The sequence below is a fragment of the Melanerpes formicivorus genome, unplaced genomic scaffold (assembly GCF_026170545.1).
Source record: "Melanerpes formicivorus ecotype bairdi unplaced genomic scaffold, bMelFor1.0.p_v2 SCAF_4, whole genome shotgun sequence".
NCBI classification, from domain to species: Eukaryota; Metazoa; Chordata; class Aves; order Piciformes; family Picidae; genus Melanerpes; species Melanerpes formicivorus.
The window spans coordinates 17,851,009-17,876,362 of record NW_027142356.1 but is presented as its reverse complement, the minus strand read 5'-3'; the positions used below and the strand labels follow the sequence as shown (position 1 = coordinate 17,876,362).

General features: G+C 37.3%; 1 protein-coding gene across 1 annotated transcript in view; it reads left to right on the top strand.

Annotated features, from left to right (window-relative positions):
• The first annotated feature begins 2,009 nt into the window (after positions 1 to 2,009).
• Positions 2,010 to 25,354, top strand: part of PALLD (palladin, cytoskeletal associated protein) — a 180,798-nt gene continuing 157,453 nt past the window's right edge. The window contains 1 exon segment of the mRNA XM_068137130.1: positions 2,010 to 3,043. Coding sequence (XP_067993231.1) covers positions 2,010 to 3,043 — 1,034 coding nt within the window.

Here is a 25,354-nt window from a genome sequence, read left to right as displayed (position 1 = left end):
ATCAAGAGATGCATATGCCAAGCCAAGAATTCCAATAATTTATCAGTCAGTTAATGACTACATGCTGGATAATCCCTAGTGAAGTAACCAAAGTTAAGTGGACCTAGCACAAGCTGATGTAAAATACATGCAAGTGCACCTCATAAATGTCAAGCCACCTATCTATCAGTTGAGAAACACTTTGGAGCACTAAGAGAAAATACTATATTTCTTAAAAATTTGTGCATAATTAATCTCATAGAAATCATCACCAGAAAGAGGGTATTTTCAAGGGTAACTAAAAGCACTGATATTCATAAAATCATAGAATCACCTGGGTTGGAAGGGAACTGTAAAGATCATCTATTCCAACCTCCCTGCAGTGAGCAGGGACATCCTCTGATCTACTGATCAGGTCACCCAGAACCCTGCTGAGTCTCACCTTGAATATCTTCAGGGATAGGGCCTCAACCACCTCTCTGGGCAACCTGTTCCAGTGCTCAGCCACCCTCATGGTAAAGAACTTTTCCCTAACATCGAGTCTAAATCTACTCTTCTCTAATTTCAAATCATTGCCCTTCATCCTATCACTGCAGACCCTCATAAACAGTCCCTCTCCAGACTACTTGCAGGCCCCCTTCAGGTACTGGAAGGTGGCAATTATGTCTCCCTGGAACCTTTTCTTCTCCAGGCTGAACAACCCCAGCTCCCTCAGCCTGTCCTTGTAGCAGAGGTGCTCCAGCCCCCTGATTATTTTCATGGCCCTCCTCCGGACCCACTCCACATGTCCATGTCCTTCCTGTATTGAGGGCTCCAGAGCTGGACTCAGTACTCTAGGTGAGGTCATTCCAGAGCAGAGCAGAGTGGCAGAATCACCTCTCTCAATCTGCTGACCATGCATCTTTTGATGCAGCCCACGATGGCATTTGCCTTCTGGGCTGCAAATGCAGACTATCTGCTCATGTCCAGCTTCTCATCCACCAGCACCCCTAAGTCCTTTTCCTCAGGGCTGCTTTCTATCACCTTGTCCCCCAGCCTGTATTGATAGTGAGGGTAGTTCCGATCCAGTGATTCAATTTATTTAAATGCTTTGCTGAATCAGCAATTACTTTTAAGAATAGATCACCCACAAACTAGTGACCAGATTTCAATAAGGAGAGTGTCAGGCAGATCCTCTTCCTTGTGAAAAGAGTGGTTTCCCTGTTGTCTTGTTTCTCGCTGGTTTTACAGAGGCAGAGAAAGCTCATTCTCATTCTAAAATCTTGCAGGAAAAGTGGAGATGTATAGAAGCTTCTGTGCATTGTGAAACTGGTACAGAATATATGTTATACACATATGGTATAGGATGATACATAGGTTCTAAATCTGCTTCTTCAGTCTGCTACTTTTAGCACGTGGCAGTTTGAAATTTCACTTATGTTGAGCAATCTGCTACTAAATTCTATTGAAATGTAGCTATTAAAAACATTAACACAAGAAGTAAAATTATGTTAAACACATTATCAAAATTAAACAGAAAAGATAACTTGCAATTTCTAATACAAATAACCTTGTGTAGATTCTCATAACCAGTTTCAACCAGAACGAAGTTTTCCTCTCAGAACTGGACAATTTAGTGTCTGGAAGGCACTGATTTAGTAAAAAGATAAATGTAAATATATTCCCCAAATCATTATGTGCCTAAAACCAGAGGTGTGGGGGGGAGGTGTGTGTGTGTGTAGAATAGCATAGATGTGAAATAACAAATCACTTAGACTGCTTAGACTGGTCCAGCGGAATTGAGCTTGTGGTATGCAATGACAGACAAAGGATGTCTTCATGGTTATGAAGGAAGAGGCATAGGAAAAATTGCTCCTAAATGCTCTTATTTCCACCTAGCTAATTTTCAGTCCTTGCCTATTCTAATAGAAGCTAAGGTTTACAGTAACTATTTAATGCACTGTTGGGTTCTGCTTTTCTCCCAGTTTTGTGTCTAATAGGTCCCACAGAGTTTCTTTAACTGAAAAGTTTTTTTTCATGTGTCTTCCAGTATGCAAGACAGAAGCTGTGGCTAGGCATTGCCTTTTTCTTTGATGCTGAAGGAGGCTTACTGTGCAGAGAGAGGCACCAATAACGGATATCCTGAAAATATGTCAGAAGCTTCATTCTGCCATGACTTCTTCTGTGATTCCCTATCAGATATTCAGAATGGGGAATTTTCAAATGAACTATCTGCTTTTCTTACCCAGGAAGAGATACGTAAGAGCCTTGACATAGCTCAGGAAGCCATTGCCAGTTCCATGAAGGAGGATCAGAATGCAGTGCCGGACAGTACTCATTATTTCAACACCTCTCTTTCTAACATTTCAGAAAATCCTTTCAGCAACACCAAACTGCATGAGCAAGATTCTCTACAGAGGCCTCAAGCAAGCAGTCTAACTTCATCTGCTGCAGGTCATATTCTCCTAAGGAATCAGAAAGAGCAATTCACCTCACCTCAAGCAGCAGGTAGTTTGGCCTCATTTTCCAAGAGGCAAGCAAGCACCTCACCTTTGCTAACTGCTAGTCCCAGCTTCATTAGAAGCCTGAAACATTCAGAGAAAGATGGTCCAAATGTACCTAAGACAAACCCAAAGTCTGAATTGGCATTCCAGGGAGAAGTTCCTTTCAGAAACAAGCCATGTGACAAAGCTGCCACCTTCATAGAGGAATTGTCATCTATATTTAGGCAGGCAGCAAAGACAAGAGGCCAAAGTCCTGATGGGGACGCTTCTTCTCCAGACAGTGGGTATCTGTCTCCTAAAAAGAGGCAACCAGATGTAAACACCTCTGTGAACCAAGAGTTTAACAAGCCACGTCAAGAGACTGAGCCTGAGGGAAAATTATTTGGAGCTCATATGAACGGAGAACACTATCCTGATAAGGAAAGTAGTAAAACTGTCCTTTGCCACCCCTTCATTAAAAAGGAAGATAATCAATCATCACCACCTCAATTCACTCAGAAGCTCCGGAGCCAGGAAGTTGCTGAAGGAAACAGGGTACTACTGGAGTGCAGAGTTGTTGGCAACCCAGTGCCTGATGTCAGGTAAGTGCATACCTTTTAACTAAAATACTAGATATCATCATCTTCTGATTGGGTAGATACAAAATGACAGATGTCACAGTGGGTTAAGGGCCCTACCATGACACAGTGAACCTGCTAAGAGGTAATCATATAAGAGCAGGGGAGCACAAGGTGTTAGTAAGTACATGGAGTAACAGATTCTGACCTCTTTTGTTCTCTATAGTGTTTCATTGTTTTGTGCTTGAGAAATGCAATTCTGCAGGATTGAAGAGCCACATGGCAAAATTAGAAACAGAATTGGCTCTAACAACATTCTGTATGACTGTTACCTCATCAATCTAGGTGAAAGAATTCACAGCTTTCCCCTAAAGAGCATGTATCAGGCAGTTGATACAGTTTTTCTGTCAACTAATTAGACTGTCTCCAAGCCCCATACCTGTGGGGATTGGGGTCTATAGTATGAGATAACCTACAATTTTCTAAATCCAGCCAAATACCCTTTTCTGTAAGACATTTCTGGAAATCATTAAAATTTCAAACTTCTTTTGATACTTTATAATAAATTTTATATGCATTTTCTTTTTCTTTTTTTTTTTTTTTTTTTTAAAGACAGAACATAAAAGCAACTGCTGTGTATGTTTGTTTGGTTTAGGTGGTTTATTTTTATTAAGAATAAGTCTTAATGCTTTCAACTGGCTCCCCTTCCTTCTAAATCTAATAGACGTTAAGGTCAATCAGCACAGTGCACACAGCATTTGCCACTTTTCAGGTCTGAATCTTAATGCAAATTTGATTGTTTAACACACAGAGGTAGATAATACCTCTAGTTTGTATAGTTCCTCACTGCCTATTTTGGTTTAAAGTTAAATGACCATATTTGGTGTTCTCAGAGGAAAACACTATCCAAAAAGTCCTGTTTGAACAGAACACATTTTGTAGTTTCCCATTCAGAACTTCCTGTAAGGTTCTTTAGTTACATCTGAAGACTCCATGTATTTTTTAAAGTTCTTAACATTTACTTCAAGCAATGTACCAATCATTTTCCTGTAATATTTGTTGTGTTTTAAATTTCTTCATAACTTTTACTGTGAAGTCAACAAGATTTTAAAAGTACACTTCTGAAAAGTCATGTGCTTACATGCACTTTCATTCATTCCAAAGTGAAAAGTTACTTTGGAAAAAATATCTCCATTCTTACTTGTGACTGTTGAAGACAATGGTACTGCTTTTACTGTTATCTGAGTCTTCAGTGAAAATGTATCCCAGAAAAGCTGAATATTGACACAGTGAGACTTTTATAGAGACATCAATTGTGTTCAGTCGTTCTTGTATACAGAGTAGAAAAGGTTGTACCTCAACACATTGGGTTATTTACTCAAGCTTACACTGTCCTACAAACTGACCTTCTAAACCAAGACAAGCTGTGGATCTAAGTATGCTAAAGAAAGGAACTATATCACGAGCCTTACCAACAGGTCAGGAAGCTTACCCCAAAAATATAATTGCAATACCTAAATTGTAATGCCCATCTGGCAATATGACAGCTGTGTCATGGCATTAATACTTCCTTGGTATTCTGCTGTTGTTTTTTTATAATTGTGGGGAGGATTTGGGGTGGGGCACAGGATAAGGACAAGAATACAGTTTTGGTTGCAAAAGCATTCCATTTGTTTGTTTTCCTTTACTAGAGGAAAACACTGTTTCTATTGTCTTGAATGTTTTTACTAGCATCACTCCATTATGCTTTAATGCATAGTTCAGTCCTACTGAGTAATAAAATGTATTTTGTGGGGTGAAAATGACTTTAGAATAGGCAGCACAGGCATGGAAGATCAGTAAATCAGAATTACTAAACATCCATTACATAGATCCTAGGGTCAACAGGCATTTACTTTCATAATACAGCCAAATAAAAGCCACTCACTGGTACCATCAGACCTACATTCTCTGAATTTCTGACTGTTGACACAAGTATAGTTCTCTTCAGAACCCATTGGAAGTCATCAATTTCATCGATGAAATACCACAAAGGCAGTCTAGTTGAGTTTGACAGCAGCATGAGCAAACACACACTGCTGCAATGCTTCGTTTTCTTATTGGTCTGATTTTACATGGCAGATCATCAGTTGTTACTTCAGTGATATGATTCCAGAACTGTACATAAATACCAAATGAACTAGGAAGTTGTGTGCAGGCTATGGAGATTTCTTTGCTCAGGTTCCTTTATATCATTGTTGTATTTATTTAAGATGTTAATAATTTTTACAACAAATCTAGAAAAAAAGCTTTATGATCTTTAAATTTCAACATAAACTCTGCTTTTCTGAATCTTAACTCTTGCAGAATCACTGCTGACATCATATTAGATTTTAAAATCAAGAATGATTTTCAGTAATCTCATCCCTATTTGTTAATTTGTAATTTGTTCTTTATTTCCCTTTTTGAAACCCATAATTATCTTGTGCTAATAGTCTGCAGATACAACCATTGCTGAATTGCAGCAAATATGCTTCATGTCAAATTCTTAGTCTCTTGAAAAGCTCTCTGACAATTTAATACACTTTCATGAGCCACTCTTGAATTGGTTTTATTTAATAGTTATTACTTACTTTCCATCTGGTATAAGAGCACACAAATTTGTGAATACTTAAAGAAAATATATAGCTAGCAAAAAATTACTTTTCTAAAGTTCACACTAAAAATACTTTATTCTTTATTGTCCTCTGCATTGTGGATCTTCAAGTGAGGAAATACATGGCAGCTATACCTGAAAAACTTTATGCTTTAGAAGGCAGCGCATTTCGGCACTTTTCTGTAATGACGCTGCCTTGGCTGAAGAGGGCACTCGAATACTGGACGGCCAGGGCATAGCAGGCTGGATTTCTTCTGAGGGACCGCCGCACCAGGGGGAGGTATAGAGTCCTTTAGCTGTTGATTGCTCTTGCCATAGAATAAAAGCCGAGACTCATTCAGTGGTTAAGTGACTGGGCTAACCGCGTAGGGACAGGACAAATACGTGATGTTTGGGTGAGTTTTGGAAGTCCTATCTCTGAATCATAGGGAAAAGAGGAGGTACTATTCTATAGAAGATAGCAAGCATGCAGAAAAATTTGTAGTGGATTCTGGATTGTAAGTGCTAGGAACTTCGAAACAGCTACATAATATCATCTATGCACATCACTTCCTCTCTTTCTGGAGCTGAAAGGGAGATTTATGGCATATCCTGATATCCAGTAAATAGTTAACATGTTGCTGTCCAAAAAGCAAACCTATTTAAAACTACTGACGTATTTCAGAGTAAGTGAAGAATGTTTGATGCATGTGCAACTTTCAGGAACATTTCTGTAAATTTGAGTCTTGTATTTTGGTCATAAAAGGCACCTACTTTTCTAAAGCACTGTACTTTAACAACTGTTTATTAGACTGAATTTGTGATTTGTTGTGCCTTTGCAAAAATCTTTAGGGCATAATCACATGAATTGGAAACATTTAAATACCTAGGTTGTTTTTTTTTTTTAAGAAAATGGCTAGAGGGAAAAAGGTATAAAAGATATTAAATATTTTGTGAAAAGTGATGGATAGGTAGAAGGTAGAAATAGATATTAATATTATTGTCAAAAGAAGGGCTACAGAACAAGCTGAACAGTTCCCTGGTCTGTGAGGCCTAAGACGCCACTTTGCTTTGCAGAACTTGCTTAACAGTGGATGGAGATAGGGACACGAGCCATGATTACCATGCAGTTATTATTTTTTACTACACATAGCAATAAAATCTGCAGAATCGAGGCTTCAGTTTTTCGGATTTCTCACAGAAAAGCCAATTTCAGTAACCTAGACACTGTAAATAATATTTTTGCAACTTTGTGTGGTAAGTATGATAAAAATCAGAGAGCAATGGGGTTTTGGTGGTGCTTTTTCCTTTTCTCATCTGGGAAGTGAAAAAAACAGAAGGTATAGTTCTTAAAGTGATGATGAAATAACAATACTTCAACAGTGACAAGAAAAGCACTGACAAAACTGTTTTTTTTCCCAGCACCCAAGAAGTTGTCCAGCAGAGCACAGCTGATAGTCAGGCAGCATCAATCATTAGTGACCATTAGTTCATCCAAGTGATCCATAACAGAGCAAAAGGCCTTAAAAAAACCCACTTTGGTATTTCTCACCTTTTAGCATATTATTGTTACGCTATGCATTGCATTTTACTCTAGATCTAATAATCTTTACAGCTGGCTTTCTTCCTTTTCATAGCTTTTAAGGAACTACACTTTCCAAAGTCCTCCATATATCCAAGGTCCAGATAGAATCCTGCCTTAACCTGTTACCCTTCTTATAAGGCTAAAGATAACCAGGTTGCAGAATCTCACTATAAGCACATGAACTATCAAATATAGCGTAAGGACAAGGTATATATTTGAAGGTTATATGACTAGGAAAGCTCATTAAAGTTCCTTGGTTGTTGATAGCTATATCACACAGAGAGTAGAAACAAAATCTGAGTGACAAAACTTGTCCAAAGTAGCTACAAAGTCCTACAAGAGTAATATAAGTACATTTTGACAGAACTTGTAAATAGGATCTTTTGGGTTGAATCCCAAAAGAAAACAATCCATTAAATTTCAAGAACTACTACATTTCATCAAAATCTATTACTTAACTTGCTAGTTCTACTAGAAGAAATTTAAATACCTAGCAATAAAAGTTTTGTCATGATCAGAACAATTTTAACATGGCTGAAATTTCCAAATGCCAACTTAAGACCTAGAAGAGCACTGGGGAATTTGAGAAGTTCTAGGATATCTGTCTTCTGAAGAGTGTCTAAAGCATATAAGTCAAAGAAGAAATTAGCTTTGTTACTCTGAAAGCCATTGTATGAGTCAGAAGCTCTCCTTCAAAGTCCATCAGCAATGCAATACTTAAAATAGTGTCAGCATTGAGCTAGCTAAATTAAATCCCTGCTGGCAGTGACCTCAGCATTTGCCTCACTATCTGAATATTTAATTACTTCGGAGGTCTGCCCTGATGTGTATGCTATGCTCAAAGTATTTACACATATTCAAGAAGATTCTGTAGCATATCAGACATTGAAATGTTTTATGCAAAGTATATTTTCTCTTTCTTCAAGCGAAAATTGACAAAAATAATAAGAAAAAAAATACTAAAAAATAAAAGTACTTTCCATATACTACATGGCAAGAACAGGGCTTCTTTGCTTTAGGGAATCTCTATTTGCTCTTGTTATAAACATTTTCTTCCCATAAGTGTTATCTAAATTTCACTATAAAACATAACCAGAATCCCCACTTGCAAATACAACTTGCACGTAGTCCAGAATAGTCCATAGAAAATACAGAAACAAATGCAAAGTACAGCACTTAAATTTATAACAAAACCCAGATACCTGAATTTTACAACTTCACAAAAGTTATTCTACTTTACAGCCTTTAGAAGCTTTGAAGTCTAGCAATGTGCAATATACTATGTCCCCACCATAGTCTTCTTAATAGGTACAGCTGCAAAGAGCATTGGACATCAGATTAAGTAATGTTTAACACAAATCTACACAGCAGGGTGGAAATCCAGGTTTATAGGACAATAGTGTCTGAACTGCCTTGACAGAGTTGGCAGATTTTTAAGTCTTGAGAATGTAAAGGGTGTCACAGATGTAGTTTCTGTGTCTTAACTAGGCTTGATTTCAGGCAGGAAAACATTTAGTTCAGAGGTAACATTTGGGTTTGTTTCTGAAAGTCTCTCATCATGTTCATTCTGTAGTTGCAGTGAGTCATCAGTGCCTTGGTGGAAGAGACAGGCATTCTATTAGTTCTATAGTGGCAAGACTTTAATGCTGATTTATTTTCTTTTTTTTTCTCTTTTCTTTTCCTTTTTTCTCTTTTCCCTTTCTTTTCTTTTCTCTTTTCTTTTCTTTTCTTTTCTTTTCTTTTCTTTTCTTTTCTTTTCTTTTCTTTTCTTTTCTTTTCTTTTCTTTTCTTTTCTTTTCTTTTCTTTTCTTTTCTTTTCTTTTCTTTTCTTTTCTTTTCTTTTCTTTTCCTTTCTTTTCTTTTCCTTTCATTTCTTTTCCTTTCATTTCTTTTCTTTTCTTGATTTACTGGACCATGCTATGCCATTATAAAATTTTTGTTTGCTTTCACTACTTTAAGATAAGGCCTGTTCATCTCCAGGCATCTCTGGAGTTTCATTTTCATTCAGATCAGATCTTGAATGTAATGTTGAAAGTCACCTCAGTGATTTGTGAATCTGCTAAGTTCACAGAATCACAGAATCACCAAGGTTGGAAAAGACCTCAAAGATCATCAAGTCCAACCTGTCACCACAGATCTCATGACTAAACCATGGCACCAAGTGTCATGTCCAATCCCCTCCTGAAACCCTCCAGGGACGGTGACTCCACCACCTCCCTGGGCAGCCCATTCCAAAGGCGAACGACTCTCTCAGTGGAGAACTTTCTCCTCACCTCCAGCCTAAACTTCCCCTGGTGCAGCTTCAAACTGTGTCCTCTTGTTCTGGTGCTGGTTACCTGGGAGAAGAGACCAACCCCCTCCTGGCTACAACCTCCCTTCAGGTAGTTGTAGACAGCAATATGGTCTCCCCTGAGCCTCCTCTTCTCCAGGCTAAACAATCCCAGCTCCCTCAGCCTCTCCTCATAGGGCTTGTGCTCAAGGCATCTCACCAGACTTGTTGCCCTTCTCTGGACACGTTCAGGTGTCTCAATGTGCTTCTTAAACTGAGGGGCCCAGAACTGGACACAGTACTCAAGGAGTGGCCTAACCAGTGCTGAGTACAGGGGCACAATGACTTCCCTGCTTCTGCTGGCCACACTATTCTTGATGCAGGCCAGGATGCCATAGGCCTTCTTGGCCACCTGGGCACACTGCTGGTTTATGTTCAGCCAGCTGTCAATCAGCACCCCCAGGCCCCTTTCTGTTTGGCAGCTCTCCAGCCACTCCAACCCCAGCCTGTAGCTCTGCATGGGGTTGCTGTGGCCAAAGTGCCGCACCTGGCACTTGGATTTGTTGAATGTCATCTTGTTGGAGTCTGCCCATCTGTCCAGTCGGTCGAGGTCCCTCTGCAGAGCCTTTCTACCCTCTAACAGATCAACATCTGCTCCCAACATGGTGTCATCTGCAAATTTGCTGATGACTGACTCAATACCCTCATCCAGATCATCAGTGAAGATATTAAAGAGGCTGGGGCCCAGCACTGATCCCTGGCGCACACCAATAGTGACTGGCCGCCAGCTGGATGTGGCGCCATTCACCACCACTCTCTGGGCTCGGCCCTCCAGCCAGTTCCTAAACCAGCAGAGTGTTGCTGCCCAAGCCATGAGCTCTGCTTGTCTTAGAACACTGCTCTGGACTAGTGGGCTTTATTGAGGAAGCAAGGGTCTCTACCCTTGCAGCAGCTGCCTGTACTAACTTGTGGACTACATGTTTTAGGTACGTAACTTGCAACTTTCAACTATTTTCTTTTCTGTTCCCCATTCTACTACGGCAATGAAAGTCCACACTGTCAGTTTTTTCTCCATCTAGTGGAAAAGAAGCAGTGGAGTTAAGGCCTGTTTATATCATGTACCTGTGGCAGTTTAAGCTGGGTATTTCATGCTGCTGCCACACAAGCTACACCTCCGGTGTCCTGAGTGCTCAGCCCACTGTGTGGACACAGGAAGCTGAGTATTTCATACCCATAATGTCTTGCACCCTATAAATCTACCTGCAAAGTCTCTCACTTCCTTTTTCTTCCCTCTCTACTCCTGGGAGAGATGCTCCCTATTGGGTAATGGTGGGGGAGTATCTCAAGGCTTCTTAGGCCTAGCTAAGCCTAATGCCAGGAGAAGAAGGGGGAGGGGCGATCTCAGATCTGGCCAGTCTTGAGACCAGCCTAGCAATGGAGGGGAAGAAAGAGCCCTGGGGTTTTTTGGGTATACCCTCATATGAGGAAAGGGGAAGTGTTGGGAGGCTTTTGGCTATGCTCTATGGGGACTCTGTATGCTTTGGGTTTCTTTTGTCACTATGCTTGTAGTTTCTGTAAAACACTAATTGCTTTTCCATTTAAACTTTCCATCACTTCTGCAATCCATTTGTGTGAGTGTCATTCTTCTGCCCCTCTCAGGGGGCAAGAGAGGATCTGCCTGGCCTCAAACCAGGACAGTACCCTACTTCAAAAATAGTATCTGAGCATATCTGAGAAATGCTAGTAGTGCATCAGTTTTCTTAACTCATTAGGAATATGCCTTTTACCTTAGAACTATAGAGATGTTGGAAAGAGGATTTTTTAATAATTTGTCATCCTGCTATGTAAGAATAGCATTTAATGACTCACATAATACTTGATAAGCAAATGTTCTGTTTAGATGGGATTTTCTTTTGTGTTTCTTTATTGCTTCAAAACATAGAGTGGAATATTTAAAAGGAGCATTTGGAGAGGAGGCTCTTTCCTAGTCAAACAATCTTTACAAAGTCTGGATTGTCTTAATTTAGGAAGGCCTTGAAAAATAAACAGGAAGAGAATCCTAGCTCAGTTACTTTATTTTTCTCTATCAGTGAAAACAAGTGTGTCTGTTTTGGTGTACTACTGAAAATTAAAAGAATCATAGTTCACTTCTTTATTCTTTTGTTCTGCTTTATCTGCCCCTCAGTAAGGGAATGCAGATCTAAAGTTCCTTGCTAATACTCTGTAAATAAAGAACATACTAGCTAGTATTTATAAAATTACTCAAAGATTAGGTGAAAATACTATCAAAGTACATTTTAAACTGATCCTATGCTTGATGGCTAGTGCAAAAACCTTAAAAGTAAATTAATAAAAATTACAATTTAGAATAAGAATGGTGCTTCTACCTGCATACTGAAAAGGAAATATGGAAAGAACATTTGCCTTTTATTTACATAGGAATTGAATGGGACTTGGATGAACTCTAAAATAGCAAGGCACCACATGTCTTCAGAAACATCTCACACTACATTAGTTCTGTCTGTGTTAAGATTTTTAGTTTTAAAACTAAGTTTAATTGAAGTAGGTTTAAAATAAAGATTTTTTTTTTTTAAAGTGCTGCCACAACAGGGCCAGGGGCTGCTTTTACTTCACATTTCTGCATTTATTTATATCCATGTTATATAATGTAAATGGGCCTGTCTAGTATTGTGCAAAGCATTAACAGCAAGAAGATTGACAGTAAGGAAATATATTAGCAATCTGCTTCTCATGGACTGATTGAAAGTACCGATCAGTGAGAATTTAAACTAAATACAGAGGCTAAGTAGAACAGAGGTGGGAATGAACTCAGATGTTTTATGAGCAGACTACTTTGTTTGTACTGAAATATGAAGAGAAATGGAGTGGTGAGGCTTTTCATAGAGAGAAGTGTTTGGAGTTAGTAGTTCTGGCATCACTACTTATCAATGTTCAAAAGGTATGCAGTGCTATTCCAAATCCTATTTAAAATATTATGTTTAATATTCTTTGACATGTTTGCTCATTTGCCTAAAGGCAATACCATATCTTGGATTGTTTAGTTTTCTTAAAGATAATTACAGCAGTTTAATAACCTTACTTAAACAGGACATACCTCTGTAAGATACAATATGTTGCTTTTTAAATATAAACTAAGTAAATACAATTACCACTTTGAAACTTGATGCTTTAAAAATTCTTTCCTAATAAAAAACTTTGTCATGTCTGAAATATGCTCTGAAAGTGCATTCTTGACAGTGTGAAAGCTAACTTTAGAGATCTGGATGATGAATTGAACAAATAGAACTCTTTGCAAATATTCATAGCTGATGACTGAAAATGTTAGACTTTAATTCATGCAATTAGAGTTGACAGGACTGTGAAGGAGATGGAGAAGGCAATAGACTAGAAGCTTTTAAAATACCAAACATAGAAGAAGCATTATTAAACAGCAGTGAAAGTTAAGCTTACTTTAGTAAGCCATGGGCTTGCACTTTAAGCTCATGCAAAGGTAAAGAAAGGAATAAAAGAAACTGTCTTGCCCATCTATTGCCCGTCATGTGTGAAAATAAGAGTATTTCCTTCCCTAAGCCCAGAGGTGTAAAGTGAGTGGAAAAGTTAAGGAATAATCAGTGCTTTGATTTTGTACATTGTACAGTTGTGTTGGCATTTTGAGGTGAGTGGTGCTAGAAAAACAGTAAAGACTTCTAATTTCTGTGAACCCTCTGAAAATCTTCCTTTCAGTGAAACCCATCACTGCAGTGATCCAGCACTGTGGCTGATAGAAATAAATAAATTGACATCCTTGGTAGCTTTTCAGTGCATGTGGGAAAGATACTCAAGGGATATAATGATGTTCCTGCTTTAGGCAGAACTTTACAAAACCTCAGAAGATGCACTATATGCTGAACAGCTATTTTGCTTTTATCCAAGGCATTATAGTCTTTTCTCACCATGTTCACAAAACACTTTATGTTGTCACAAGTTCCCACATTCTATACACTTCAGGAAAGAAGTATAGATTTAAAGAGACTTGTCCTTTTTTCCCTTTTTTGGGTATTGAAAAATAATCTACAGTTACATAATGAGGAGATAGCATTTCTTCTAAGATAGCAAGATGAACAAGATTTGGAAGTTTAGCTTTGTACAGAATAAGCCTTCAGTGAGCTGTTGTCCCCACAGTTACTTGTGTTTTTAAATTTGTCCTCTAGAAAACTTGCAATGAATGTAAGAAATTGACTTAACTGCTTTGTGCTCCTGTCAGTGGCCTGAGACAAATTAACAAAAGGAGAATTGATAAGTAGGAATAGTGAACAGCTGCAAACAACTGAAAGGACTTGCTTAAGTATTGAAAACTTTAACCAATATCCATATAACATATTTCTGTAAATCACAAACAGAGAAAAAATGTAAACATATACCCAGATAATCTTGGTAGAGAAGACATGCTATTTTATGCAATAAATCAGGAGGAATGATTCAACTAAATAATTTCATCTGTATATACAAAGATATCTTGAAGTTGCAGAGGCGGAAAATGCCTGGATATAAGTACTACATACCAAAGTGCTCATTATAGACCGACACCAAGAGCCATATTTTCCTTAAGGAATAGTGTCTATAGATGAGTACACAACTCAAGATTAAGAGTAGCGTGAAATCAAATAGGTCAGACTTCCTATGGAAAAGTTAATAACTTAAAATGCTTGGGGGTTGTAGGTAATTAGCAGGTGGAATCACTCCTAAAACTGTTGGGTGTTTTTTCAGATACCTGCAGGTCAAAGCAAGTAGAGGACTAAAATTTTTGTGCAACAAGTCTGTTATGAAGACAAGTTTCTTTTAGGCTAACACTAACATGCTGCTTCAAATCAAAGATTCATTGTTCCAACTTACTGTATACTTGCAGTGCACACATGCATTAATGTAATAAAAATAGTTAGTACTTTGCTCTTACGCAGTGACTTTCATCTGAACATTTTAGTACTCTATAAACAATTTTTATATGTGAACAGCTTTTGTTTACCTCTCCTTATATGATAAGGTTATGCTTTTCAGGTAGCCAATGGGAAAGACTAGACAGCTGACTGGTATCCATAGCTAACTATGAATTCTATTGATATCACAGAAAATGTGGCTACTAAGATAACACATGGACCAACAGTGCATCGCTGCTTATGGGAATACCACTTAAATATTTGCCTTCTGAGTAGCTGACAAAGGTATTTATGAGTTAACATGAACTAAGGACCTCCCACTCCTATAGACAAGTTTTGACAATTTCAAGTTGCTCACAAGCTTCATAGAAGGCAGTTTAACATTTGGCCACAATATAGCATCTTCAGCATTCTGGTCTTCCACTATCTTCTTTTTTTTTTTTTTTTTTTAATTCTATGACATACTAGGAAACTGAATAAAGTATTAATGCACTAACAATTAGAGGTCAGGTATAGCATCAGATGCTGTCAGAACCTGTCATATTTGGTACATGCTTTCAATACAGGTGATTCTGAAGGGGGCTGTCTCTTCAGTCAAGTGTGTTCCTGTGTGCTGTGACAACTTTACTTTTAAGAGACTGTATAAAAAAGAAAAAAAAAAAAAGCACACTCTAAAAACTGAAGAGTTGAAACACATTTCTTCATGTAGGAAGACAAGCTATATTCAAATAAACTTTTCCAAGGGCATTGAGTAGAGTACAATACTCACACAATTTCCTCCTGGGAATAAGATAGCAAAGTGGAATTCAGTTAAACAGCAAAAACAAAAAAAAACCCAACCGAAAAAACCACCCCAAAAACCAACCCCAAAACCACCAGTCTGCTGATTAGTTTAACAGGTACCTTCACTTTACCAAAATGGGGCTACTTACAATACAATGGCATTCTCTCAAATATCTGCAAAATCAATACAGAAAATTCTTGCTCCTTTTGTATGTAGGCATGTATTCCCATTCCTTGTCAGGTTAGAGAACACCGCCAAAGTCCTATCAGTCAGGTAAATGTTTCCAGTGTCCAAGACAAGAAATCATCATGTGATGTACAGAAGTGAGATGAGGGGTTTTATTTGTTGGGGTTTTCTTAAGGGAACAGATATTCTACGTCTGTGTTGGACTGTGTAGGTTGTGAATTGGCACAGAGATATGCTTTGTAATATCATACTTAAGCCCAAGATCAAGTAAGAATGCAGATCTTGTAATATCCGTAGTTAATGCTTGAGTGTGAACTGACTTAGTTTCCACCTTTTTCCCTCAACAAAATGCAAGGTCTATAAACAAATTTAATGTTTAAGTGAATTGACATGCTTCTCTCAAGCTAAAGCATAGTTCTGGATAAAAGATGTAACACAATATGCATAGTTTGAGTTATGTACATTAATTATTATAAATTTGAAGTTTGAGGAGCAAGTTTTGATTATTGTCCAGTAGAGGCTGATTCTAAAGTGTGCTGGCTCAGAATTTGTATTCCACTCAGTTGAATGTGAAGCTCATCAAAACTTTTTCTTATTTTCTTCCTTCTTCCTGGACACGTGTTTCTCTGATAGTTATGAGTGTAAATATTTGCTGAACCAATTCACTGAGAAAATAATGTGAATGGAATTATGTAGATAATTATATTAACAAAAGTAATGTAAATTATAAAAGTGTTTTTCCATTCTCACTATTCTTAAGATATACAATCACCTCCTTCTGTTCAATGCCTATTGGCAAAACTCATTCTTAATTCCAGTTAGATACCTTCACTCATATTTTTCTACATTTTAAACTGCAAAGACTTACATTAAGATAACTGGCATAGCTATTTATCGGGTAGCCTGTTTACAAACAGTGTAAGCCAAATTCTTGTAAAATCTGCAGTGACCATTCAATATATACCTCAAACAGTTAAACAGAACTTACTGAGCATATTAGTGTTTTTTTCAAAAGGATAAAAAAATCCTTCAGGAAAGTTCTTATGCAGAATTGAAGATATTAAGAAAAAATGGGGAAATACAACCCTTTTTTTCTTTCCTTTTTTCTTTTTAGGGGGATGCCTTAATCCTCAGTGACTAATCCACAGAACATTTAATTTTCACAGTTGCTGCATGGAGAGTCCTCACAAAGTGAATTCCATTGTAATCAATGAATGGGATTTATACTTTTACACTTCAACAGTTTTTCATAACTAAATATTAATTTTTATATCTACTAAACTATGATTATACTTAATCAGCTAACCTTCACATCAGTGAAGCAAATTTGGGAAGAAAAAAACTCAGAGGGGAAAATAATTATTTCCTCTGTTTCCATAAGAATGCCTGAGAATCACTGCTGCTAAAAGAAATTCTTCTGCAGATGTTAATTTAGGGAAAGCTTGAATGATAGTTAAGAAGCATTATAACATAATCCAAACCATAGTGCAGAACTAAATTTATTTTATGTGTCTTTCCCATACACTGCAGGGACCATTTGTATGTTACAGTTTTTATTATGAATTAATGACAATATCAATTGAATCTAAAGACTTCAATGAAAACAGATGAACAGCTATGGTTTGCTTGAGATGTTGCTACGGTGAGTCTCTTGTCTAGTGAAGAATAAAGGAAAACTCTTGTAGCCTTAAGGAGGCAAATGTCCCTGTATGTTTTCTGACTTTTTTCCAAAACAGTACTCCCACTCATGAGGACTTCTAAGTTTCATTAGGGAGAGTTAGGACAGAAGAAGAGTTGACTCTAAATGAGCTTCCTCAAGCTTGCCATATGGCCAGAAGGAATCTGTGAAAGACCATTTCCCACAAAACCCAGGAGAGAGATTTTTAGGGGACTTCACCTGTAAAGGAAGTAAGTGGCGATGGTGATTTGCAGTTAACTGGGGAATTGTTACAGATGACAGGCACTGCAGTTCTAGAACATGCTACCAACTACAAATTCAGAGGCTGTGATTCAGAGTTTCAGCCTGGAATTTTTAAAATTTAAAAAAAAAAATAAAACCAGCAAAACCTAAAACACAGCCTAAATGGGATTAACTTAATCTGTTGTTGGGCAGAAAAAACACCACTGCTGCTGTAATCCATGTAAATGGCAACTTGAAAATTGGATGCATGTGACTTTACATAGTGTGATATTACAAGCAAAGTCACTCCAGTACCCAGGTCTGGCATAAGTGCCATGGCAACTTTCTATATACTGATGCAGAAACTGGCTTTCAATTAAGACCTTCCTTAATTTAATAGTTGTAGCAGGCCCACTCTATTATGTTCCTTCATGTCTTTCATCCTCAGAAGGACCGTTCTTCAGATGTATGACATGAGGATAGAAATTGCATTGAGAAGGAAGATCACAGAATCATATAACGGTAGGGGTTGGAAGAGACATCTGAAGATCATTCAGTCCAACATCCCTGATAAAGCAGGATCGCCTAGAGCAGGTCACGCAGGAACTAGTCCAGGTTGGCTTTGAAAGTCTCCAGAGTAGTGTCCACAACCTCTCTGGGCAGCCTCTTCCAGTGCTCCACCACCCACACAGTAAAGTTTTTCCTCATGTTGAGGTGGAACTTTCTGTGTTTCAGTTTGTGGCAACTGCCCATCGTCCTACCACAGGGCACCACTGAAAATAGCCTCCCCCCTTCTTCTTGACAGCAACCCTTCAGATACATTAATAAGATTTCCTCTCAGGCCTCTCAGTCTTTCTTATAAAGACAGATTTCTTGTCTCTTAATTATCTTCTTGTCCTTCATTGAACTCTCTCTAGTATTTTCCTGTCCCTCTCGACCTGGGGAGCCTATAACTGTACACAATACTCCAGATTTCATCTCACCAGAGCAGAGTAGAGGGTGAAGGGAGCCTCCCCAAATCTGCTGGCTACAGTCGTCTTAATTCATCCAGAATACAAGGGGCACATTGCTGTCCCATGAGTAACTTGCTGTGCACCAGCATTCCCAGGTGCTGAAGAGTTCATTTCCATAGAACAGTTCTCCAGCAGGTCAACCCCTAATCTGTACTGGTGCATGGTTTTATTCCTCCCAAATGCAGGACTCTACACTTATAATTGTTGACCTTCATTAGGTTCTCCTTTGCCTAGCTCTCCAGTCTATTCAGTATTAAAATTTCCCTACCTGGATGATGTTGGCTAGGTAACCTCTGATGGCTCTACTACATCAAACTTCAGCCCTAGCACTAGTGCAGGTTTTTGTAGGCATCCTCTATTATAGGTGTGGATATTTTGCCTAAAGTGATATATTTTAAGTCTGCTACATTACAGACAGTCTAGTTAGTGCAAACTGCTACAAAAATGTGGTGTGTATCTCTATGGGCATGTTGGTCCCAAGGCTGATACTGATTTGCCACACTGTTATTTATTCATAGTAACACAACTGTTCACTTTTCTAGCTTGCTCAAAGATTAACTTGCTTACCTATAACTTAAATACTGCTTTCTAAATAGGGAACAGTGAAACATTAACATGAAGGTGGATATTGCTGTCCCAACAAACAATTCTAGATTAAATGTATGTAATGCTTTCTTTCAGTAGCTTGGAAATTTCCTACTTAAGTCCAGTTCTCTTTCTTTTTGTTATACAACTGTGTTAACACATCTCAAGCTAGAAGACTAATTTCAAAAGTTTGACAGATTAATGTACTTTTCCACTTATTTCTCAAGTGTTAAACCCTTGTATTGAAACATGGATGACATAAAAGAGCTCAGTCTTCTGTCTTATCTAACCAGGTTACAGAATTAAAGAAATATGTAGCATACCAGGCCTCATGAGATCCTTTGGTGGCTCACTCTCTTCATACAGCACAAAGATGTCACAAGATGCACACAAAACAAGTTATCAGTCATGAGTGTAAGCATAAGAGGCATAGTAGAATGGGTAGAGCTTGGTGCAATCTATAAATATAATTGTTATTGCCTCTACTCTTGAGGTAGTTTTTCAGTTTTCACTGGATTTGAGTTATACTGTGATGTTGTAGTTCCACTGCACACCAAATATAACCACTTTTCATCATTAAGTCATTCAGTTGAAGAAAATGACTGACACAAGTCTGTACTTAGCTGTGAGGATTATAATCAGAACAGCATGTCCCATTCCGAAGCTAACATTAGAGTCCAGAACTCACGACTGCTCCTTGTTAGCAAATACAAGTGTACCTGCTGAAATCTGTTCCATACATAAAAACAGATACTGATTCTGAAGAGATGATTGTCTACCATGGTTTCACAGCACCATATCTCATGCAAACCATTCTATTGTCTACATGATGATCAAAAGCCCAATTTTTTCCAGGCAGACAAATTACACATGCACTATGTATCTTCAGGAAGACCAGCAAGTCTTGTAGAGGTTCTTTTACCTTGCTTTGATGATAGAACTCTGGGGTTTTTTTGTTCTTTTCCACAGAAATCAGGAGAGGAACTTCCAGTGAGAAAAATAAATGTGAAATGATTGTTGCAAGTTTTAAAAACATACTCAGATGGGTTTTTTTAATTTTAATGTGATTATTTCTATAAATAGCTCTTATGATATGTCTGGTTTGGGCTGAGGAAAATAAACCTATCCTTTCACTTAATATTTGAATCCCTTTCCCTTTTCTAATTTAATACCTCATGAAACCTGAGAGCCTGAGAACCCTTTGAGGGTAGTCATCATAGATCTAACAGAGTATTTTTTATTTTTATCACAGTGTGAAGGCAAAATGAAGAAATGCTGAGATTCAGTGATGTTTTGCTTCAGAGTAGCTATTTAAAAATAGCGATGGAAAAAATCTTGATCTGTGTTACACTACTGGCTAGAAAGGAAGTATTTTGATTACATTGTAATAGTATAAAATATAGCTTAGATAATGAAAGGCAAAAGGATATGGCCTCTTACTATATAATCTCTTTGGCCATCAGCCAGAGCAGGAAATTTTCTCTGGGAGAGTGAAGGTATCGAGTAACTTGAAAAGCAATATATTTTCAGAGACATTATCTTCATTTCACACTGTTTTCTGGAATTAGATTGTCACCTTAGAGAGCAGACTTCTTGTTTGAAAAGCAGTCTGCAGTCTAACTCTTTCTGTGTATTTATTTGAAATAAAATTTAACTGGACAGGAGGGAAACTGCAAAATACTGCTGTTTGGGGAAGCACCTTTATTACTGGTGAGCAATAGTGTACTGCAATATGGACTAGAGAAGAGCATACACTGTTCACAGCTCTGTAGTACAAATGTGTCACCACAAAGGCAAACACCAAAATAATGTATTTGCAGTATTTCACTTAGCAGAACTGACTCTTGGCATAGTCAATGTCTTTAACAAATCCTGAAAAACACAGTCACAGATGCTGTAATTATCTTCTAGTTCTTCTGTTTGCTGTACCAAGTGAGTTTGCTAATTTCGTTAAAGTTTTTGTAGAGAGACCATTGTATGCATCTATGCAGCACCAAGGTCACAGCAGGGAGTGAAGGGAAAGCTCTAGATGATTGGAAGGATTTCAGATTCATCCAACCTTGAAAGGATTCTGGTTCCTTACAGACCTTTAAAAGAATTGTTATTTATTGCACAGAAAAAGATATACTGCTGAAACAAGAGCAGCGAAATATGTTTTTGCTCAAGATGATTGCAAATTGTTGACTACCATTCTATTTATGGGGACAACGCTATCAAAATGTTTTATTGTGTACTAAATAACTTCTATTTCAGAAAGTACACTTTGCTTTATAATGTTTTTGATATGTAAGTACCTGTACTATATTCACTTATGAACTGTGATAGTGATACATCTTGTCTAAGTGAATGATTCAACAATTGCAATATTCATGTAACTTAAAAAGGCACCAGTAGGATCTGGTGGGGTGGAAGTAATTAAAGCTCAGATTCACAACCACTGTATTCTATCAAAGCAATATGATCCCATCGAGTAGTATGATTGCTGGAACAGAAGGTATCATTGGAAAGAATATGAGATTTCTTTTTGCCAGTCCCATGCAGGAATTCTACCGTGGACAGCATGGGAGAATCACCATCAGTCATGTTAGTACTGTGTGCATTTTGATTCATGATACCAGATACTGTAATGACATCATGTCATAAATAATTTCTTTGGGGGCATCCACACCTCCTTTAATTGTTTCTATCCTTTGAAGACCTGCTGACTATAGCTGCATTATCCTTTAACTTCAAAAGTCTATACCAATTAAAAGGTTCTGGGAAGGATTTTGTGACAGCTGAGGGTGTGGGATTTTTATATTTTTTTTAATATATATATAATTTTAAGAGTAAAATGATCAGAAAATTAGGTGTTTAGCTTGCCAGAATTGTAAGAAAATGCTACTCAGTAATATATATATATATATTATTATATTATCCTGCCAGTTCTTTAGGGCATATTTTGAAATGTGATATAGGACAACCTTTGTGCTAGAGATGTGTCTTTTGCCACTCCTATGAAAATCCACCCAGAAGTGGCCAAGTTGTAACCTGTAGTTCTTCCTCAGTTTATATGTGGTTCCATGGTTGAGGAATGTTGCCCTAGAGCAAAGATTATGTTTGCACTGGCTATGGTAATCCATGAAACACAGTCCAAGCAGCCTAAAGCCTTTATGGGCAGGCAAATGTCTACACTCTCCAATAGGCTGAAGAGGCAGAGGCAGCATGAAGAGAAGCTTCGGGCAGGAGTGTAGGGTGCACTTAGGGTTGGCAGTGATCGGCAAGAGGGGCCACTCCTGGGAAATATGAACAAACTGGGAGCTTACTGGATTAAAGCCCTTGAAAACCAGGACAGGAGGGAAGTATACAGTTCTGGAATATGGAGACTGGAACTCCAATCCAGTAGAGGCTAGATGAAGGAGGTGGAATACAAAGAAAACTAAGTGAGAGGTCAGGATAACACTGGGCCCTTGCTAAGAAATCTAAATAACATAGATCAGGGCTGTCTAGACAAAAAAAACCCAAACCTATACATATAAAAAGAGTGGGACCAGGATGGGTGAGGACAACAGTGTTCAACTGTGTACCTGGATATTTGGTAAGTCAGAAGCTCTCATGCTGGCCTAAAAGATTCTGATGCAATTCTGGTACCTTTCTGTGATGATGTGCAATAGAATTTACCTTGTAAGTTTGTGCTAAGAACATAAAAATACTTTCAATTGAAAAGAATTACTAAAGTTATAAAGTCAAGGACTCAAAATGTAGAAAACAAAGTTGCACTTAAACACTACACTACAGTACATAATGATGTAAACATAATTCCCTTTCCCATCTTATTCATGAGATGAGGATTATAACCAAGAAAGAATTTTTACAGGATTCTTATCTTATTTTTGCTCAAGCTGGAAAACATCATACTGAATGAATGCTGAAAATTAAGCCTGTTACCTGAGGTATTCAATTTAGCATTTTCAGCTGCAAGTGAAAGTAATAGAAATATTGCTTTAAATATGACCAGCATTGTATATATTCTGAAAAAACAGAAATAAATACTTCAAATAGTATTTGCAATTCTATTTGAAAAGCAATGATAACATCTTTTATTTCACAGTGATAATTCTGAAAAGTATTTGCTTGTGAAAGGCCATAAACCATTAATAGTTGTCTTTAAAATAAGTAGGCATTTTGTAGTAAAGAAGCACAAATGTTTTAGGGTGAAGAAAAGGTTATGGAAGAGATGGAACAGGAATGGACATGGTTATATCAAGTTGAGGACAAACATAGGGAGAAATGGTCTCTTTCAGACTCTCAGATCTTTACACTTGCCCTTACCAAATGTTAGTGAAACAAACAGTCCCATCCTTTCTTCTCCTAAATATCTCTTCTTCAGTGATTTCTCTTAAAAGTAGATGCTTGTTATCTGGCATTTCCTAACATCTGAGTGCTTAACTTCTTAGTAATGATTTTTATTGCACTGTGATCTTTTATGTAATGTCTTTTCTTTCCAAATATAGTAGTGAAAGTTCAGCATCCCTCCATTGCTGTTCATGAGATACATAAAGTCAGTTTTTCAGATATGTAGCTACTCCAGCTGATTTTCAAAACCAATATGTCATGAATTTATGTAGTTATTTGGGAATTATTAATTTGTGCACTTAAATGATTAAAATACTCAATAAATTCTTTGTAGTCTTTGAAAAATATGATGAATTATTCTTCCAGATCTGCCAAAAAGCAGGACCAGCAAAGATGATACACAGATAAAATGTTCCATTAAATGAGTAGTTGCAAGGCCTGAGTTAGACATTCTTCAAGCATGTAAAAACTATGCATTTTACCTGTGAGCGTTTTATCAGCACATTTTATTCAAACAATAACTATTCTTATCAACCAGAGCCAGGTTCAACCTTGTTAATGGGATGAATTGGCAAAGACTTCTGGCTACATAGCAACCAGTAAATATTGTTCCAGTGGTCTGGAGTGGCCAATGAGAAGCAGGACACATTGAGGCAGCTTTACTTACACCAATAGCACTATACTATAATTCCTCATCCTGACAACCCCCTTTCCATCTCACTGACGTGAACATTTTTAGAGTATGATCTCATCTGCAAACTGTAAATATTTGGCATTTTTATGATGGGAAATTATTACAAAATGCTGAGGCTTGCTTCATAAAGAATTTAGGCAGGAACATTTTTAATTTTCTGTTGTTAATGACGTACACATATTTACAAAAAAATTATACTGTTAATTACACTAATGTAATCATCATTTCAGGAAGAATTAATGCAAGCAGTATTTAGTGTTTTATTGAAAGTCCTCACTGTCTTCTGGGCCTCTTAGTGGAACTGTATTCAGCTGCCTTTTTATTGTTCATAAACAAGAGAAAAACAAAACCTCTTCTTTATAAGCTTTTAACATCTGCCACCTAATAACTCGTCTTTTAAGTCTTCACTTTGTTGCTGAAGTGTCTTTACTTCTCTCTGGATGGAAGAATAAATTGGGACATACTGTATAGCCTGGTTTTCCTTCTACATTTTCTTAATGTGGAATATACTTCTTAATAGAAAATATACTTAAAGCATCCAAACACTTGAACTGTAATAATACAAATCAGAAAGCATTGGAATGTTAAATGCGTCTGGGATATTTTTATAGGTGCCTTTATTGTTTAAAGGTGGGATTTTATGTAAATACAATTTCTACTATGGGGACTTCCTTCTTCATTTCAGTTTAAATCCAGAATAATACATTTTGAGTAAATGTTGTAGTATTCCACTAGTGAATATAATAAAGAAGAATATCTTAAAATTTTTGCTTATATATATAGGAATCTAGGTTTTAACTGCTCATTAATCCTGAATATTACATGAGAATACTTCTACAGCAATGCAATTAAAATAAACAGATGGTTTTGAGGCCCTTAATAGGGAAAATGCTATATTTTCATTTAATTTTGTGTTTAGGAATAATTTACCTTATGTTTTAAAGCCAATGTTTCTGATTTGCAGAGATAGGTGAGATGGCATTGTAGGTGTCAATAGTAGTAATAAATGTCAAAAAAAATCTTCCTACACCTAAGCTCAAATTTTAAGCAGAGTTAAGCAGAGTGACTTTTAGCATTCTTCTGACTTTAAACTCATGAAACAAAAGATTCTGATTTTCATAAATAAATTAAACCAAGTAGGGCATTCTTTTCAAAAGTTGGATACTGCAGACCACTTTGAAACAATATTGTGGAGCCATATTTTATCAGATCTACTATCTTGAAGTTAGAACACTTGCTTAAATGTGCAGTGTTCATACGGATGTTTTTGTTTATACAATTTGTTGATACAAAAAATTCTCGCTACACTGTATATAGAGTACGTTCTTGTTCTGATTCCTGATGAGTGCACAGATTGCATAATGATTTCAGTAGATCCTTTAATCTGCCAACTTCAACTGAAGACAAGAAAGGTCAGTGATAGAATGGTTTCAGCA